General features: G+C 40.8%; 2 protein-coding genes and 1 long non-coding RNA gene across 6 annotated transcripts in view; 1 reads left to right on the top strand and 2 right to left on the bottom strand.

Moving 5' to 3' along the window:
• Positions 1-284: 284 nt before the first annotated feature.
• Positions 285-8,471, bottom strand: LTO1 (LTO1 maturation factor of ABCE1). The gene is made up of 5 exons (XM_026094557.2): positions 8,305-8,471; positions 7,643-7,748; positions 4,732-4,802; positions 2,312-2,429; positions 285-1,966 (listed from the first exon to the last, which is right to left on the bottom strand). The coding sequence occupies exons 1-5, from the start codon at positions 8,427-8,429 to the stop codon at positions 1,898-1,900; spliced, it is 489 nt and encodes a 162-aa protein (XP_025950342.2). The 5' UTR covers positions 8,430-8,471; the 3' UTR covers positions 285-1,897.
• A 119-nt stretch (positions 8,472-8,590) lies between these two features.
• The window catches only part of LOC112979988 (uncharacterized), a 99,621-nt gene continuing 88,017 nt past the window's right edge, over positions 8,591-20,194 (top strand). For all 4 annotated transcript variants that reach the window (XR_003258317.2, XR_003258315.2, XR_010389435.1 and 1 more), the window contains exons 1-3: positions 8,591-8,958; positions 14,747-14,824; positions 14,916-14,967. This is a non-coding gene — a long non-coding RNA (uncharacterized LOC112979988). The remainder of the gene's footprint in view (positions 8,959-14,746; positions 14,825-14,915; positions 14,968-20,194) is intronic.
• FGF19 (fibroblast growth factor 19) lies at positions 14,961-19,977 on the bottom strand. The gene is made up of 3 exons (XM_026094554.2): positions 19,650-19,977; positions 19,459-19,562; positions 14,961-16,220 (listed from the first exon to the last, which is right to left on the bottom strand). The coding sequence occupies exons 1-3, from the start codon at positions 19,882-19,884 to the stop codon at positions 15,888-15,890; spliced, it is 672 nt and encodes a 223-aa protein (XP_025950339.1). The 5' UTR covers positions 19,885-19,977; the 3' UTR covers positions 14,961-15,887.

Raw genomic sequence — 20,194 nt, 5'->3', positions numbered from 1 at the left:
CTTTTACTAATATTATCGAATTATGAAGGTAAATAATCACTGTAATTAATAACGAGACTGTAAAATTTTATGAAGGCAATATTTAAAGTTAACTGTTTCTGGAAAAATATTTCTACGTTCAAAGATTTGATAATATATTAAAAAAAACAACCTGTATAGTATTGTATTTAATAGGTTTTTGGAGCATAACCAAGCTGAAGCAGTTTTATAAACAGTTAATAGTTTCAAGTCCTTCTTCTCCAATATTTTCACCATGCAGGAAAAGAAGACAAGCTACAAATGAATCCTACCTCAATACTACTTTATTTCAAAGAAATCTATCACATAATTAGAAGAGTGGAATCATGCATACATATATTCTGTACTCTCTATTTTGGCAACTTCTACCTATATAAATACTTGTAAACTCTTACAGGAAGCATTACTTACAATCTACTTCTTACACAATATAACAACCTCTGCCACTAGATGGCTCTGACATTCACGAAATACATTAAGACTGTTTGAACACTTACACAAAAGCCAATTCTAAAAGAAAAAAATGCACACTAGTAGTTAGTTATTAAAAAAGGCCTCTGATCATTGGTATATTCAGGAAAGACAAAAAGCGAAAGATTATTTTTAAATAAAATGATACATACATATGTGCAGACACACATACTCAACAAAAACATACATTTTGCTGCAATTTTTGGATTACAAATGTTAAAGAAAAAAATGTGTACGTCCTTCAAATCCCAGATGCAAATGCACAGTGAACATTTAAAAAATTCGAGTTGCTTATTTTCTTGTATAATAAAAAAGCTGTGCAAGTAGAACAGAAGTGAGGTCTAGATGGTACAAAATAGTGCTACTCAAGGATATGGGCACGTTAGCACATTGCCTTCACCTGAGAGAGTTTACCCTGTGAATAGCTTCTGATATCCATGCTAGTTAAATCTCTCTTCATGAAGCTACATTATGCCATGTAGACCCAGCCAGACACATTTACATTACAGCTTGATGAAAGATTCTCTACAATTAATTATATAACTTTATTTGCAAATGGTATGCAAAGACATCTAACAGCACAACACAGAATATCTTTCAGGTAAAATAACTGACTTTTTCTCTTCAGCTAATATAGCTGAATATTTATATAGCTGACAGCATCCATTTTTTGGATGAGACCAATGAGTATATTTTCAAGCCTGAAAATAATAAGCTATTCCCAGATGAAAGGTACTAGTTATCAGTAACACAACTCTTCTGCCAGTCGTGTTTGTATTACTGATCACTTACAATTCTTAGCGTTTGGGGTTTTTTGCATACTGGATCAGTCTGCAAAGCTAGTGAAGAGAACAAATTTCATGTTTTGAGATGCAGCTACTTTAAGAACAAGTATCTTAGTCTCTCCTATTCATTCTTGTTCCATTTGCAATCCTACCCTTTACCCATGAAGATATTCTCTACTGTAAACTCAGCAGGCAATAGATTATATTTTACTACACATGGTGTAGTACAATATGTACACAAGGTGTAAACTGAACTACATATACAGCTTTTAAAATAATATACATCCTTTAAATAAGGAAACACTGCAAACACAAACTTTTTCCTCTTAAGGATTAATCCTTATCAATGCAAGGTTAGTGAGGAATTAAAGCAGATATTTCTTTTTAACAGGTTTACACACCGGTATTTCAGTGATCCTAAATAAAACCTGGTATTAATAACTGTAAAAGGACATACGAGAACTACTATTAAAAGCTCAATGTTTTTCTCTTCCCTCTTTAATGTTTAGCGCCTGTTCACTACTTTCATTTTGTTTAGAGTAGGAGTAGATACACACTTCTCAGTTACGCGTTCTTTTAATATTTCTTCTTTGTTCATCCATGTTTATCTTCATCTGTTATACTCAAAATGTTAGTGATGATCTTTCAGTACTAATTCTAAAATCAGACTGAATATTTAGTATTGAGCAAACCTAAAAAAGAATACATGTAAGTGTTGTAAAGTGTCTGTTCTCCAGATAAATGCCCAAAACTCCCAATTCCTCCCTTTCTATTGTTCTAGTCCCACTTGTAATTTGAGTCATTAACAAATGACATTTTCAATTTTCCTTTTAAAGAATTTATTTTTTCTTTTATTTTGCATTTGCCATTATTTGGATAATTTTCAACTTATTTTAAGTACTTCTACTATGAGTCCAAAAGGAGAACAGTAATTGCTCTTAACTGCATAACAACTATTTTTTAAGCAGGTTTAGAGATTAAATCTGTTCAGAAATTAGTATCACTTTGTGCTAAAGTAACAACTTAATTCTACAAACCTGTTTAAATTTTCCTCTGATTTTTTCCAGATCTTCTTGAAGCTTATCGTAAGTGGGGTCTTCATAAGGGAATTTCCGAATCATCCCTATTAATGAATCCAGAACCTTTATCTTTTTACTACAAAGAATCAAAACAAAAAAAAATTAGTCTACTATTTTTCTATCCGCCAATATGAAGATTATACTGATATTTATGTATTATAATTCAGAGCACAGAACCCAGTCCTCCATCCCCTTTTTAACTTGCAATGGTAAGTTATTGCACAACTAACAAAGTTAAGTTTTCCCCTTTGACTTACCTTCCAAAAATTGAGAAATATTGAAGAATCTTTGAAAATACCAATTAGACGACTGAGTGAAATAAAGAAACGCAATAAGAAAGTTCACTAAAACACATATCAAGATGGCTGAGAATATGGTGGCATTTCTTTCAGCTAACTTTGTCAAAATTGGACAGGAAAAAAAAATTACAGTTCTACCTAATCAAAGGAAAGCCATTCATTTTGGCACAACACACACTTGTGTGGCAAACTAGAGAAAAAAAATAGCAAGATGGGTTTCTGCTGCAGTCAGAAAAAAAATTATGCAAAGACCATAAAATTCGAGATAGGGAAGGCAAACATTTTTCAGCCTTATCAAATACTTCTGAATTATTCATGAGATACTGATGCCCTTGCATGTCTCACTGGCTTTGGGAAACAGAACCCATAATTATAGCTATTACTGAGAGTGAATTGCAGCTCCCTCAAAAAAGTACGATAGCAGTGTAACATGAATGTCAGTCTTGGATGATGGGGCGACCGTATCTCTGAGAACAAACAATGCTAATTAGGGGATAAAATACTTCCACACTGAACAGTGAATATTCAGTGCAGGTCCTTCAAGATTCTAAACACTGCTCATGAATGAAATTCTTTTCAGCATCTTCCTATAATGTGGTCTTGTGCCTATGGTCTTATTAAAGCATCTCAAAGATAACACAATTTGTTAACATGTTAGGAAAACACTGTATGTCTCCAGTCAAATAAAATTAAAAAAGAAATAGCAGAAATAAAAATACTGGATAAGAATTAAACTACATATTTAATAATCTTCAGAAAACTGACTGTTAAGAATCCTAAGGTTTTACCAAATTCAAATTAAAGTATCCTTAGGAAACAAATCATTTAATCTTCAGACAATGAACTCAGAGCCAAAGTTTCTTGCCCAGCTAAATATATTTTGAGTTTCAAAATGCCATGAAGCATATGGATTCTGTGCCTCACAGAGTAAAATATTAACAAACCACTTAAGCAATTTCACCAGATTTGTAAACTAGAATAAGGCTCCAAATAATGCAACACACTGTATCTTTTTTTTCTTTTTGGAGGAACAGTATCTAGTCCTTTCCTCTGTCAGCAGTCTTATGAAAGCTACAGAACCAACAATAGCAAACAAATGCATATGGATCATGGGTAGAGATGGGACAAGACACCCCATCATAACAAATTCTGCACTTAAATACATAAATCACTCAGCAAAAGCACACTACGAGTAGCTATAGGCTGTAGATACATATATCCTATAAGCTGGACTCTGCACGCAGTACCTTCTGAAGGCACAGTCTAACTTTACCATCAATTGTTAGCAATTGGACAAGTACAACCTCAGCACTTGCTTGTCAAAGAACTATTCTAGTTTTTAATCAATAATATTGTGCAGCTGTTAACAAGTCAGCCTTGCTTGCTACATGTGTCAGCATCACAGCTTTTATGTAATGAAAAAAAGCTCTGCCAGTGGTTCGCAAACTTGACCAGTGATGCAGAAGTGGCAAGTGTTATTAGTACTTCATAAGCATGCGCTATTCTCCATTTGGAGAAAAACAACACAGAAATCATAGAAAAATGCAGGTTGAAAAGGATGCCTAAAGGTCATCTAGTCCGTCTCCTGCCCAAAGCAGGGCTAACTTCAAAGCTAGATCAGATCAGGTTGCTCATGGCCATCTCCAATCAGATTTGAAAGTCTGGAAGGCTGGAGCTTCTACAATCTCTCTGGGGAAACCTGTCCCAGTGCTTAACTGCTCACACCAGAAAGAACTTCCTCCTTATGTCCCATCAGAATTTCACTTGTTGCAACTTGTAGACACTGTCTCTTCTCCTTTCGCTGTGCACCTCTGCAAAGACTCTGTCTCCATCTTATCTAGAACTTCCCCTTATGTAGTACAATTATACAGCTCATCTTCTCTTCTCCAGGCTGAACAAACTCTGCTCCCTCATGCGCTCTTCAATATCATATTCTCCAGCACATGATAACACCTTGGTGGCCCTCTGCTCACCTTTTTCCCGCTTATCAAAATGGGGGGGGGGAGAGGGGGGCGCAGCAAAACTAGGCACCTTAATTTGAATCAGTGTCAAAGGAGCAATAATTTTTTTTAACCCTACCTGTTCTTTTCATCTGTGCATTTGTGCAGCAGACACTGCCATGTCAGTGCAAACCCAAGGTAGCAGCCAACCTGTGGATTTACAAGAATGCCATGGGGGAAAAATACATACGTATATATATAGTATATATAGTCAAACAAACAAAGAAAACCAAAGCATTGCATTCTAGCTCACTCTTCAGGAAACAAATCACTGGATATACAAATGAGTTTCTATGTTGGAAAGTTCAGTAAATTATGGTAGGATAAATAAGGGTAACTGTAATATAAGGACTAAACTATTTAAAATGCAGCATGAATAACAATTCTGAAAAACAATATATATATTGTTTCATATATGCTTTAAACTCCTAAATTTATGAATCAAAACTGCTGCAGTGGGGAGAACATTAGAAAACAACCTGCCTATTTAGGATGCTTTGATAAGATTTGTTTTTGCAGCAGTGCCAGCTTTAATAGCCCCCATATAGCCCCATAAACAACTGTACCAGCTCAAGTGGGGAGCAGCCAAGTCACCTGAAACAGGCTGAAACAGCCTTTTTTGAAAGTATTATGGAAACAAATTTACTAGTCTAACTGAAGATGGTAGCATGGAGTCAGAAAGAAGTATGAGGAGCTGACTAAGCTAGCCCCACTGCCAGAAGAACTTCTCATTATGACTTCGGATACTAAATGAAATAGAAATGTAGATTAAGTTTTTCAAAGCACCTATTGGATAAGATAGCTGGAATCCCTTTCAAAAGTGACTTAGCATTGATAGAGAAATGATGCAAACACCTAAAACAAAATTTAGCAGACTTTGAGGAACTGACATCCAAAATTGCGGCCTAGTCCCACACTGGTCTGTATGTGCATACACTTCACCTTTAAGCTTACAAAACACTGTTGGACTTGGAAGTTCCTGCAGCTGGCAAACTACTTCAGAGTACAGTAGGTGCATTTGGGATGCCTATGTTTGTTAAAATACACACTGGAGATCTTTCATAAGGCCCAAGCATGGGTTCAGGATTAATATTCCATCAAGTGCTGGAGCATATTTCAAGTGAGGCTTCCAGTTTATTTTCCTCTAACAGAAATTTAATTTGTGTGCACCAAAACTGCTTAAAGAACCAAGGTAAATGGAGACAACTGACAGATTTGTTTCAGAGTTGTACCACAGCTGTAAAACCAAACTGCTATAGTAAGATACATCTGGCCCCTGGACACTCAGCAGCAGGCTTCTCAGCATAATGAGCACAGCCCTACGGGAGGGGGGGGGCAGTGCCAATCTCCTGCATGAGCCCATGGAGATACCCTTTCTAAGTCGTCCCCCCTCCAGGGATGTGACCTTATATGGATACACTTTAATTATGCTATTTTCTTTTAATTCTCTCTCTGGCAAGGCCAGTATCAGATCAGTATTGTGATTTTGCTCAAAACATGTAACAGGCTGAGAAATCTAAGATTGCCCAGGTCAATCTTTCACTCATTTAATGTGACCACCTACAACCTTACTGTTCTCTGGAACTTCCTCTATATTAATAAGGTGGAACACTCCTCCAGTACACTTTTATCTTGGACCTTTTTGTTTAAAGCCCTCCAGTTTTATGGGCTACTGTTTAACACTATCTTCTTGGAACTCCATAGTTGTAGCATAAGTAGCAAAGTATTTCATCACTATGCATTTCTGTATCATGCCCAAATGCAAAACAAAATTTTATAATAACTAGCCTTACAGATTTTTTCACTTCTTAATGGACCAATACCAACCCTATTGTCCTTTTTGTAGTCAACAGACTCCCTAAACCTGAAAATGGCACTTCTAAAATTACCAAAAGGGCTTCAAACAGACCAAAGGGACTGAAATTTGTAGCGCTATACTTGAAACAAGCCCTGCTAAGAATCCTGTAGTACAGCTTCCACGTCAAAGCTGAACTTTAAAAAGACCGGCTCAGGTCCAAAAATATTATAACCACATTATGCAGCATGATAGACTGGAGCTGGATACACAAGACGGTGTCTCAACACCAGTCTCATTTCTAGAAAGGGTTACTGAGTTGGGCATGGCATTGTGCGAATGTGGCAATACATGGAGCTGACTCTAGGTACCGAAGAATAATTGCACCTCAACCAACAAACCCTACCAGTATTAAACATGAGTGCAGCTGAAACACCCATAATTGCCCCTTTATGAGGCAGTTTGGGTGGAGAACCAATGTTTCATGGTTTTCTTTGTTCTTATATATCTGAACTGCCTGAATCCTTGATGAGTCAAGTCTTGACTAACTGGGAATCTTCTATTTGTCCTTAACATTGAGTCACAGATGATCCAGGAGGGCCTTTAGCCGCACTTTTGTAGTATAAAAAGTAAGTAAATGCTACATCCATTGTCAATTTGTTCTGAACAAGCTTCTTCAATTTTGTTCATATTTTTCTCATTTTTTAATCCTCCCTTTCAAAAAACCCCAAAACCTTCAGAATTCCATACAGCAAATGAACTCAGAAAACATGAAACCATCTATTAAAATGCTCAAATCAAACCACCACCTTTTAACTAGTTTTATGGGCCCTCCTGGACACAAACAAAGCAATACAATTTAAAAAACAATATTACACATATATATCTATGGTTGGAAAGTGTACATGCACTGTCTTATTCAAAAAAAGAACTCCTCATTATACAATTTAAACTGCATAATGCTGATGAAGCTTATGAGAATGTATTCAATTTTCACCTCCTAAATTCCAGATAACACTTTCATTTTCTTTTCTATATGATGCTATCAACAGGTTCAGCACATTCTGAAAAAACTTGCTTTAAATGATCCTTGAATGGAGCCCTTGGGGCTCAGGCTACCACTATACCAGGCTTTGCTCAACAGTTTCTGTGCTACAGTGAGTTTCTTGCGATTCTAAAATATCTTCCCATTTACCTCAGACCCAATCTTGGCACCGTGGAGTGATCCATGCCTCCTTCCCTCAACAACTCCAATGTGGCTGCCTTCAGCATACCCCTCTCGATACCCCTCGCCATGAAACCTGTAAAAAGAGAAGTATGGTTTTTAATGCTTGTATCCCTATGAAGCTCATACTGCACACAAGCAACTTGTGCAGTCAAAAACCTTCTTTGCCATTTCAGGAATATAACCGTCCATATTTAGAATTATCCCCCAGTATTAACTTCAAATAAGATGCGTTTATGAAGATTTGGGTATTTTCAGACAGATTTATTATATTTTACCAAAAACAGGGCACTTCACAATCCAGCCTAATACTTTTATCAGAATAACAGGGCCAATAAACTCTCGAGTCCGGGTCAAGTTTTAAAAGCCGAGATTTTAAACACGAAAGCGGGTGACAAAAGCAGCGCACGCAGGAGAAGAGCCGCGATCGAGGGGCTCGGCCCGCCAGGGAGAAGGAAGGACGAAGAGGGTTTCCGCCGCCGCTCTCCCCTCCTCGCCCCTTCCCCGGCTCGCTGCCCGCCGGCCCGGCCCGGCCCGGCCCGCTCCCCCCGGAGCGACCGTTACCGCAGAGCGCGGGGAGCCCCCTCCGGCTCCGCCGCCCGGCCGAGGCCACCCCGCCCGCCCGGCCCCACCTCTCCTCGGCCATCACGATGTCGTCAAACATGTCCGCGCCGGACGAGGCCGCCGCCATCGCGCCGCGAAAGCCCAAGCCCCGGCTCCCCGCCGGATGTGCTCCGACACCGCCGCCGCTCAGCATGCCGGGAAAGAATGGCAACCCGCAGGGAACACGGCCGGGACGCTCCAGTGCGCAGGCGCGCAAGACCTCCCCCCAGCCCCGGCCGGCCCTCCAGCTGCGAAGGGGCGTGGCCTAGGGCGCTCGCACGCGCAGTGGGCGGGGCCTACCCGCCCCCCGCCCCTCGCCCCTCGCCCCGCCCCGCGGTGCGTCCGCCAAGAGCGGAGCGGGGCGCGGTGTACGCCGGTTGCGGTTTGTCGGGCCTCGCTGCCTCTGGTGCAGCGGCGCCCGGTTACCCCTTCCCGTGCGAGTGGCCGGGCCGGGGTCCGCGGGGGTGCGCGCCGGCCCTCCGGCATCCCTCCCTCCCCCCGGTGCCTCGCGGTTCCAGCGCCGCTGGCGGGCCCCGTCCTCGCGGGTCGCTCCTCAGGCGCCCAACGGCCTCTAACGGCCGCGGCGCGCGCCCCAACGGCCGGCCGCGAGGCGGTACGGACTCGCCAGGGGGCGCCAAAGCGCTGCGGCCGCCGCAGGATAAACCGCCTCTGCTCTGTGCTAGGTGGGTGGAAGATCCGTTTCGTTGTCGCGTTCATTACTGGGAAACTAAACCTCAGCCTGAAGTAATCTAAGACGCGATGCTTAACTAAGGTTTTGGCCAAAGCTCTGATATCCTACAAATATAGTGAAAAGTCTGATTGTTATCGAAAGCCGTTTGGAAATTTTTCATCCAAATGAAAACAGAAAGTTGGTATCCTGAATGCAGTCCTTAAAACTGAGGAGATAGGTTATGGCTGCTGAAAGGCATAATGTGTGATCTGAATTTTATAAAATGTTCACATTAAATCTTACACCATTTCTCATCAAGGTGGGAATTGATTGTTAGTTTCCAGATAAGAGCTTACAAAGCAACAGCTGTGTCAAAAAAATTGTTTATATAGAGTGGTCTCAACTCCCTCCAATGAGGTCTATGCAGGTGTGCTGAAATAAAGTCATTTTTCGGTTGGACGCCCCCAAGTACAGGTAGATACTCTCTGGATTCAATTGTAGGATTGATTTCCCCAAATTACTTTGCTTTTAAAATTGATCAGTTTGAAAGCTTAATATGTATTTCCTAAGAACTAAAATTCAGTGGATTTTTTTCATTCGTCATGTTTGTTTGTTAGGTCAAGATGAGCAAGAGGGAAACTTTTTACCAAATGATTGCGGTATTGCTTTCCTATCCTTTCAGTTCACTTCACTTGGTCGCGCTTTCCCTAAGGCTTTCAGACCTCTGTTTTGTAGCCAGCTTCTTCCACGAGCTGATTAACTTGCACATACCATCAAAAGTGTTAGTTGTCTGTCTGTCCTGGAGTCCAGTAAAATCTTTCTGATCTTCTGTGGAACCACTTTTTTCTACATATTTCTCTGGCATCACTTCTTTCTATTCTCCAACCTAACACATACAAATGTCTTTCCTTGAGTGCTGTGTGGTGGTAGCGCTTGAATGCTTCTACAAATAAAGTTCTGTTTTCTTTATTTATTGACTGTTAGAGCTATCAGCTATGATGCTAGATGGTCCATGTCAGCACAACCAGTTTAACAAAATAAATGTTTTTATGAGTGAAAAGTAACTATAAGAAAGGGAAGATATATTACCAACCTGGAACCTGAATTAGATAAATATTGAACTTCATCAAGTGCTTTCATTTCAAATTTTCCTGAATAATCAAACAAAATGCTCAACCTTTCTTTTTTCAGGTAATGACTTGCCTCAGCCATGTTACCCAATCTGTTAGTTATTCCATACAATGCTGGCAGAAATCTTTTGTAAAAGTAATGCATAGCCTGAACAATGATGTGGGACAAGTGCCCCAGGATCTGTCTGAGAGCTCACTGCTGTTACGGCCTGTTGCCATATAGTGTAGTTGCTGATTGTCCTCAGAGTTGCCTTGCCGGCAATAGGCAGAGAAACAATTCTGCCTGCAAATTGCTTCCTCTGCTCAAACTTAAGCCCTGGAGCTTCCAGAGCCTGGTTCAAAAGGTCTGGTTCAAAATCCAGTATTTGCCTTTGGTTTTGTCCAGCAATTTACCACTGCATCTTTTTAACAGCTATAAACTCCATTCTCATAAAACCAATATACTTTTCCTGTTTTACAGCCAGGGAGTATGATATTTAGATTTATACATTTTAGGCACTGAAGGAACCTGTCCTGACTGTCTAGTCTGGTCTACACACAACCCAAGCCATGTAGCCAACCCAGCAATTTCTGCATCAAGCCTTGGACACAGAGGGTTTGAACACCTGATCCAAGTTCTATTAAACTCCACAAAAAAGTGTGATGTTGCTGTCATTGGGGATTTGGTTTGGCATTAAGAAAACTGTTCAATACGACAGAGGGAACCAGTGGGTGAACTAGAAATGGAATAGAAAAAAATAGTGATAAAACTGAAAGGATAAATCTTGGTCCCTTTACCGTGAAACTATCAGAATCTAGAGTGCTGAGGAAGATTTTTACTGTCTATGAAATTTTTGTCTCATTTCTTGACCTTGTTTCTGGATGATTTGTTTCTTTACCAGTCAACCTAGCTGTTGTTTTGTAAGCATAAAATCATTATGTAGAGAATTGTAAGTAAGACTAATTTTCAACAGAAGAAGTTCTAGAATCTAATACAGGCCAGTTTTGCTTTGACTAGAGATATGTTTGCTTTTCAAATAACATATTTTTGATGTACTTATATAACAGCACCAAACTCTGGTATGCCATTCTAGACTGCTTTATTACAACATTTATTTATTATTACAGATTAACACTGGATAAAAGTAAACATTTATATTTGCTTATAGGCATATATTTCAATGTTAAATTATACTGATGTCTTTCAGATATTTATACTTGATGAAAAATTTGGCTTTGGGCACACCAAAGTAGTCTGTTAATCCAGACATGGGCACAGCATGTTTGTTAGCCTTTGAGCCAAACTCAGAAAGGCAGAGGACTTGAAAAGACAGCTTTGAAGACATTAGACATCTCTAAATAAAAAAAACTGCTGTAAAGTGAAATAAAATAACAATACTAAAGGTTTAGATAAATAGATACACCAATCACAGTTCTTTAAAAATGCTCCATGACAACAGGCCATGCTGATTTATCTGGAGTGAATGCAGCCAGTCAGCCAGCTTATATTCTCTGTTACTTTAACATTTAGATTTCCCTGAGTCTCACACCAAACCACCAATATTTTTCCCAGGTGTGAAAACCTATCCACTGTACAACCTCTCAATCACATACACATATTGTTCACTAACCATCTGATGTTAGTGGAAATGTTAGGTATCTTTGAAGATTTCCTCTAAGCTAATAACTACAATTTAAATCTTGTTTTTGAAGTTAGAGACAAAAAGTTCTTTGATCTCAGTGGGTAGTAGGATTGATCCAATACACTGAAAATGGGCTACTTTTTTTCTGGCAGATTGTGACAACAAGATTAGCTCCATTTTGGGGGCATTCTTACACCCTTTCAACAATGAGTCCAATCCAACAAGGTTCCTGATAAACTTACTGTGTGTCATAAATTCACCTCTAATTCAGAGTCCTACTGACATCTTTCCTTGCACTCCCATTCTCTTCCAAGGGATATGCATCTCTGCTTCCATCACATCGGAAGCTGCCTGAATGGAGTATTGGCTTCTGTATGTTTCTGATGAAAGAAAATACATTTGTTTAATTTATGTCATTTTCTGTTCATATACAAAGCACACTGGTAGCATAGGAAGCACCATCGAAATTTTTCATATACATAGTTTCAGCACTTTGAGCAGAGATAACATTGATATTATGGGTCTTGCATAAAGGATTTACAGCTTTTTACGCTTCCCCAAAGTGGAAATGGAGATGCCCAGTATCTCCTTTTCTACAGCCTTCTCACTACTCTAACAACGCCTGTTTACATATCATAGCTTTTAATTGAGACTTCACAAGGAGACATTTGACACCCTAACATTTTAAAAACAATTTAGGGCTGTAAAATATACAACTACAAATGAAAGCACTGCAATTGACTTGCTGTCTTTGAAAACCATGATCAGCCCAGACTTATATAGTGCAATTTGCAATGGTGGTGGTATTTACATTCCCACAGAACCTACAGCAAGGATGTTTAAAGGTTTTGCACACCAAGTTCCTGGCCTAGTCAGGTGTCCAATGGTAGGGAAAGCATTTTCCAGTAATCAGTCCACCTCAAGCTGTGATCTTGTCAGATTTCATAAGCAAAATGGCTGGGCCTGGTCAGTGCTTGGATGGGAAACCTCCAAGGAAAACTAAAGTGCTCCAGGAAGCGGTGTGGGTAATTTAGCTCCTGGCATTCTTCCCTCTGTCTGAATAAATATTGAACCAACCACTCTAACCATGCTGTTACAGTAAGAAACATTGTGCTGCTGGTGGAAGATGCAAATTCAAAGGTGTCAGCAAATGGGGTCACTAAAGATTCCAAGATACTGTTCACAAATGTAAGGGTGCCCATTTTCGTGCTCTACACACATATTCACCAATAGAGACATTAAAGCTACCTAAAATTCTCTCACTGGTTAAATTAAACAGTGTATCCTATGCATTCTGTTCTTATTTGCTGTTTCCAATCAAAACTGTTTTTTGGCAGAAAAGTGGATTTTGATGGATTTTTAAAAATATTCATATTCATTTTATTTTGTTTTCTAGTTCTTGAGCTATATGAAGGGGTCTTGAAAAGTATCCAGTGTTCAAAAATATATGTAGTGTCTGATGAAAAGCTGAATGCCCCAAGTCTGAGAATTTTGGGGATAAAACAACTTGAAAATCAGGACTACATTTCCTGATACATGAGGACTAGCAACCCTCCAGATGTGTGGCAGTGGCTCAGCACAAAGGAGAACGTGACCCATCATGGGAGATGTTTTCCAGCCAAGAAATCGACAATTCCTATAAGTCACCCTTGCAGCATTTCCAAACTGAAATGTTTGATCTTTGATTTCCTGTTAGAAAACAACTTATTTTTCAGGAAAAACAACCCATTTTCTCCACAGTTGCATTGCTGAGTGTACTGTCATTTTTAAAAGGCAGCAGCATTCCACCCACAATATTTTTGCATTTTGCCAGTGGATGATTTATGTACTAATATAAAAATCTATAGGTAGAGTTTGTGGTGTGGGTTGAGTCTGGCTGAAATCGCTGCTGACAGTTCAGTTCCTGTTGGTCATACAGGAGCGTGCTCCATGGTGCACATCTACCGACATACAGGATGTGGCTTTGCCTGTGTTGGAAATTGGACCTGGCTGCAGCAATCAGCAACTGTATTGGCCCAAGCCTCTGGTTTGCACCCATGCAGCAGAATCCCCACTGGAAAAGGATGGCAGCAATCACATTTGTAGCAGATTTTTCCATCTCTCCTAGGAATTACCCCCTCGGAGCAGCTGGGGGCAAACACCGTAGGTCCCTCACACTCACATCAGCATCCAGCATACTGATGGCAGCAAGCAGAGCAAACTGCAGGGTTTAATGACATAAATGGAATGTATAAGTGCTAGTTTATAAAACAGACGTAAATCCATGATCATGACCGCCCACAGAGCTTACAGCTGAGCTTCCCTCACGCTGTACCAGAGAATAGGAATTTAAGATTAGGTCAGAAGTGAAAGAGATGGAGTGACCTTCACAAATCTCCACTAAATTATTAAAATTTAGTGAACTGTCTCCCTTGCATAATAAAAATACCTTTCTTATATTTGCTGTTTACTGTGGATCTCATCAGTAACTGGGAGCAGACAGATTCTGATAACAGCATTGGTACTCAATGTGTAGCTCTGAGTAAACTGCTTGGTCTCTCTGTGTCCTTGTCTGTCGTACCTCTTCAACAACATCATATTCACAAGGGTGCTGTGGAGCCAGATTCAATAGTTTTATGAAACTCCTTGAAGTCTTTTGGCTGAAGGAGTTACAAAAGAGAGTCAGCCAGGTTTTTGTGTTGGAGATGATTTTTTTTTGCAAATGAACATGTTACACTACTGATAATATACAGAAATTTAAAAAGCTACTGTTTCATGATTACAAAACTTCACAAAATTTGTTACAACTAAAAAAATCCACCTTCAAGAGTATATAAATAGAATTTTTAGCATAAATAATAGTAACAAAATAAACAGATGTATGCATTCAATAAATTAATTATAAATATTGCATTGGCTATGAAGTGCTAGGTCAGAAGAATGCTAGTGTTTCCAGCAGAGTTTTTTTTTGTATAGAAATCTCTATTATAAATGAACCTTTAGAAATGAGTAAAATCCCTGAAACCTTTTCTCACATTCCTTTTTTTTTTTTTTTTTTTTTTGGTTTCAGGTTTGTTATTCCTTTGTCAAATTGCTGCAACAGGAGAACTGAACTGAAGGCATCAGACATCCACCTCTTGGCCATAAGGTACCCACAATCTTTCCTTGCAAGGTGAATGGTATGACTGACCCAGTTCTGCAGCATTCAAGTCACTAAACTGTCTCTCTATTGATTTCAGCTGATGCAGAATCAAGCCTGGAAGGCCCTAAAGGAACTGCCGATGTTTGAAGGTAAGACATGAAAACTTATTATGCAATTGATTTGACCTATACATCATCAACTTTCAGTCTTTGTCTCCATTTGCTAAAGACATATATACTTATATACAACAGAACTTCTGTTACTGAAAACTAATTTGTTGGTACTGCTCATTCCCTACCTGATGAACATAAATACTGGGTCCTGTATATACTTTTACCCATATATAGAATTCTCACTAATGTTAATGAGGAGTCTATATTGGATGATGCAGACCCCACAGTAAACATAAATTAGCCTACAAAGGAAATCAAAGATCCAGTTTTCCAAATTACCCCATAGAAATAACGGAAGGAAGAAATATTTCCTTTTCTTCCCTTATGTCTTAAGGGAAAAAGAAACAATATACAAGCAGAATGTTTTTCGATAGTATGCTTTCAGTAGAAAGTTTTCCCAGAACGTTGTCAGCAGCTTTTCAAGGGACAGCATTTACCCTAGTTCACATAACCACATTTGCTCGGTCTTCCTTAATCCTGTTTTGTTCCAGATGTTTGTGTTTAAGGCCTATGAACCTAAAAGATCATTAACCTCCCTGTGAATGAAAAACATTTGCTACATTTGCTCCTATGAGCAAAAGTAACAGGTGAACATACGTGGTAATGAACTTGATATGGAAAATTTATAATAACTCTCATCACCACTGTAATGGGGTAACTTTGGTGGACTGGTTTTTCATATTTAATTTATTTTTCCCCCCAGATAAAGTATGGATAGGGAGGCAACTCTCTAGAATATAGCCTCTGAGCAATCATATCTTCCAGGTATAACACATTGTAAGGAAAGGCTGGCTCCATACTTAAATACAAAAAAATGTTCAAAATACTAGTACATGAAAAGCTAAAAACCTGTAGTATTCTGCAATATTTCTTTTACACCATGTTTGTAATTGGAGTCATTTCTGAAAGCTTGGGCTTTTCACTGGAGACAGTTTGGAGGTGATTCCAAAGGGATCCATGCTGTCGGTTTCAAGAGGCGAGGAGTACATATCTGATTCGAAAGCCTGGCTATAATCACCGTATTCACCAAAGTCTGTTGACTCCACAGGCACAGTGTTGATCATAGGTAAAAAGTGAGATAATGGAAGAAAATCTTTTCCCTTGAACTGCTGTCTTTGCTTGGCATTGCTCAAAGACACAGAGATCCCATGTTTCTTTGATTTATATACGTTGTAGCCGTCTGGGCGTATCTCCTCTTCAAAGGAACAGTCTTCAGTAGAATACCTGAGCTGAAGGGCAGGGAGGAAAGAAAATTACAAATACGCCCACGGGCCCTATGCCTGGCAGCTGCCAGCACAAAGGTGCAGGGGGGCTGGCAGGTAGGATGCTGGCCCTCATCATCGCTCTGGGAGCGGCTCTTTCCTTTACAGACCACAGCCACTGAGACCAGCCTAAAGCTCCCCATGTTGCATGTAGCATGCATTTTAGATTACAAAGCCATTAAAAGAAAAGATTGGCCTAATCCAGAACTCCTGAAGTTAATGTATGTCTTCCCATCCTCTTAAATAATGCAGGGTCTGTGCTTCCACTCATACTCCTGTTCTGAGCACAGAGAAAAAGCATCTCAGTTGTCAGTGCTCCTTCAGATAAACTGCTGCTAATTGCTGGCAATATTTAACTGCAGTCATGAGACCTAATCCAATAGTCCTGAAGTATAAAACCCTAGTTCTATTAGAGATTTACTTAAAGGCCTCAGGTTCAGGTCTGTAGAAGGGCATTGCTGTGAAGGACAGCAATTACATGAACACGTCAATCAGTAGAAATATATTAAAAAGGTAAGTGCCAATGTTTTTACTCAGCATTAATTAATTGAAAATACAAAAAAACCTAATCAATGCAGTATTATTTTCCCATTAGACATTAGTTAGAACTACAAATTTTATAACAATGTGAGTTCAAATTTTTTATAGAAGAATATATTTTCTTAGGTATGAATTCATAGAAATGCATTTGTGACATTCTGCACATGTAGTATATTACGATTTTGTTTCATCAGGTCAGACCTTTCCAGATCCTTTACATAATCTCTGTATTTCTTACAGCTCTGGTGTTATTTCTGGCTCAGCTATTACAGGTTATTGAACTCTTGGTCAATAAAAGCCCATTGCTGATTATATCTCAGTCATCACTGATAAAAGTGTTCTTACATGACTTCTCTGCCTGTCTAAATTTAACTTAGAATATAGCTGGTACTTTTAAGTCCTTTCTCAAACACCATGAATAATACGGAGTACAATTAAGTGTGTGAAATGAGTACCTGTTTAAAGGCACTTTTTAAAAAAACCATTCAAGTAATTCACAAAAAAGAGCATTTTCTCCAAATTAAATTATACAATATTTATCCCTCTATGCACAGTATATGTTGGAAAAATATATGTATAGGATACAAATTGATCGTTCAGTTGTTATCTGTCCTTATTTCTGTGAGTGGTCAGCCTCACTGATGACAGTGATAAAATAAAAAGGCTTCTTGAGCAAGTCAATAAATCACAGCAGTTATTGGTTATGCCCCCTCATATCTCAACTATATCAACTATACACTATGTATCTAATATGATAATATTAAACAGTTATGTGATTTCCCCTAAACTACAGGAATTATGAAAACAGACTACAGCAGGCTGCATGTTTGAAATCAACTTTAGTCATCGCTTTTCCCCAGTGTCGGAGAAAGGCATGTCAGGTACCACATTTGCCCTTTCGTTCTTCCACTCCCGAACACAGTGCTGATAAGGGTACAAATTTCTCCACAGAGCTTGTCTGCCCTGGCTGATAATGGAGGAGTGATAGCAGGTGTTGTGAACGACCTGATTTCTCACCCTCACCCTGACCTGGCTACAGTCTCAGACAGTGTTTCTTTGGCGCTCAGAGGGATATAGTTAGTGTAGTGGTATATGCTGGAAGCCATTTCGTTCTTATTTCAATAATGCAGGCAGATCTCAGAGCAAAGGATCTGCAGGAGATGGGAACTGCATCTCTCAAGAGAGAGCTTTTCTTTGTGTGTCTTATTCTGCTCACTTTTTTCTGTGAATGTTGTCACTGAAGTCAACAAAACTATGCTTGAGAATAAAACATACAGAACTTGTCCACAATGCATAGATCTGATGGCATGGATACATGTCATTATATTTTCAAAAAATTGTGTAATTAATACTATACCTCAATAAACAGTCTTAGTCAAGGGTTATTCATAAGCTTTCAAAATGCTGTTAAAAGAAAGCTATTTTAAAATTGTGCAAAGATCCAGTCTGTAGCTCCAGTGGGAGGAGGATCCAGGCTTTGCTTAGTTTTCACTGATCATTTTGGTTTGGATATACGTTAAAACTTTAAGCTAATAATTCACCTACCATCCAGACCATCTGAACCTCAAGACCTGTGCACCTTATCAGTGCATTGATTGTCTGACTCTAGCCAAGAAAAGCAAGGAAATGCAGAAAGAAAGACTTCATCCTGTGTTATGGACTCAAGCAATAATCTCACTAAATCATTCTTGCTCTTATTAGAGATACTGGGAGTTTTGACAACGGGCCAAGTCCTTGCCCTATTGAAATCAGCAGGACTTTTGCCATCATAATCAAAGCAGAATAAAACAGTGTATTTACTATGGCTGGTAAAAAAATACTCCCTTCTCTCTGTGACGCTCAGGTTCCTCTAAAGCAGTTACACAAAGACTGAACTTGAATCTTACCCTTTAAATTCTAGAGTTGGCAACTTATGTGACTTGCAAAGACAGAGTTTATGTCGCTGATGATGTTTAGCTGATACGCTGACACACTAGGTGAAAAGCATGGGCTAACAACATTGCGTTAGGGGGTCGCTAAACTTCTCAGCCTCTAAGTGTCCCACAAGTGTGCTGCTGCGGGTCTGAAGGACCAAGTGAGACAGGGGAGGAGAGTCCTCTCCCCCCTGAAGTCCTTGTTTCTGTCTGGTACTTGAGGAGAGCCCGACCCTGCCTTGCTGGGACGTGCACACATGGGAGCCATGTGGGTGCATCTCCTCTCCCAAGGAGCACTCTTCTTCGGAATACTTAATCTGAATAGCAAGAAACTAATTACAAGAAGTGTGTATAATTCGGACTCTATGGGCTAATTTACTCTATTTCTGTGGCAGAAGCAATCCCCCCCCCCCCCCGATTAGGGTTTTTAAACATCAGTGAAATTTTGCTGTATATTGTATTTTCAGTCTCTTCTGGGGACATGTAACACGTAATGGAAATAGTAGATGATTCGCGTTAGAAAGCTGCTTCTTTTCGTGCTGCGCTCTCCTAATAACCATGGTGACCTTTTAGGCAGTAAGAGTGACAAAATCAGGGTCTTATGGAGGAGAGGGGGGTCGGAAGCTTTGTTCGCCCGTCCCAGCGGAGGGCTTCAGCCTTTCCCGGGCGGCGGGGGCAGGCCCCTCCAAGGGGCTCCGACAGCCCCGGCCCCGTCGCGGTCCCGGCCCTGGGGGCCCCGCGCCGCCGCTCACCTGCCCGCGCAGCCGCCCCGCCGCGTCCATGCAGAGGTAGCGGGAGCTCCGCACGCCCTTGATGGCCACGGTGCGCACCGCCACGGCGCGGATCTCCAGCAGACCTGTGCGGGGAAGGGACAGCAGGTTAGCGCCGCCGCCCCGGCCCCGCCGCCCCCGGCCCGCCGCCCCCCGCCCCCCGCAGCACTCACTCTGCGGGCTCTGGCTGCCGGCGCCGTCCACCCGGCCGTCGCTGCCGATCCGCAGGAAGTAGCTGAAGAGCCCGTGCTTGCTGGCGGTGTAGAGGTGCCGCAGCCGTATGGGCTCCCCCCAGCCGTAGTTCACATGGGGGCCGGCGTCCGATAAAGGCAGCGACCTGGCCCCCACGGCCAACGCGAGGCCGAGCAGCGCCAGGGAGGCGGGGGACTTGCCCAGGCGCTCCCCCATCGCCCCCGGTCGCTCGGTGCTCCCTCGCCCGTCCGCCGCCTGCCCCGCAGCGCCGACGCCGGCGGAGAGAGCGGCGGCTCGGCGCGCTCTGGAGCGGATCGCCTCGGGATGCAGGGCAGGCGCAGCCAGCCCCCGGCCTTTTATAGCTCTCTGTTATCAGCCCGATCGATTCGGCTAAATCCAGTTCCAATATAGAGCCCATTTCATAGCAGGAATTGGTCAGATCTGTCACTCCCCCCGAAAATATTGATCGGGTGACATCATTTCACAGGGGACACCCTGAAGTCGCTCCCTCCCCGTCCGCACCTCG

Source organism: Dromaius novaehollandiae, chromosome 5, assembly GCF_036370855.1.
Source record: "Dromaius novaehollandiae isolate bDroNov1 chromosome 5, bDroNov1.hap1, whole genome shotgun sequence".
NCBI classification, from domain to species: domain Eukaryota; kingdom Metazoa; phylum Chordata; class Aves; order Casuariiformes; family Dromaiidae; genus Dromaius; species Dromaius novaehollandiae.
This window is presented reverse-complemented; position numbering and strand designations above follow the sequence as displayed.

Coding starts and splice junctions, on each gene's coding strand:
- FGF19 (XM_026094554.2), bottom strand. CDS start 19,884: ATGGGGGAGCGCCTGGGCAAGTCCCCCGCCTCCCTGGCGCTGCTCGGC. Junction 19,563..19,649: donor CGGCAGCCAGAGCCCGCAGA/GTGAGTGCTGCG, acceptor TTCCCCGCACAG/GTCTGCTGGAGATCCGCGCC. Junction 16,221..19,458: donor CGGGGCGGCTGCGCGGGCAG/GTGAGCGGCGGC, acceptor CCTGCCCTTCAG/CTCAGGTATTCTACTGAAGA.
- LTO1 (XM_026094557.2), bottom strand. CDS start 8,429: ATGCTGAGCGGCGGCGGTGTCGGAGCACATCCGGCGGGGAGCCGGGGC. Junction 7,749..8,304: donor ATCGTGATGGCCGAGGAGAG/GTGGGGCCGGGC, acceptor CTCTTTTTACAG/GTTTCATGGCGAGGGGTATC. Junction 2,430..4,731: donor TGCACAGATGAAAAGAACAG/GTAGGGTTAAAA, acceptor GATTCTTTGTAG/TAAAAAGATAAAGGTTCTGG.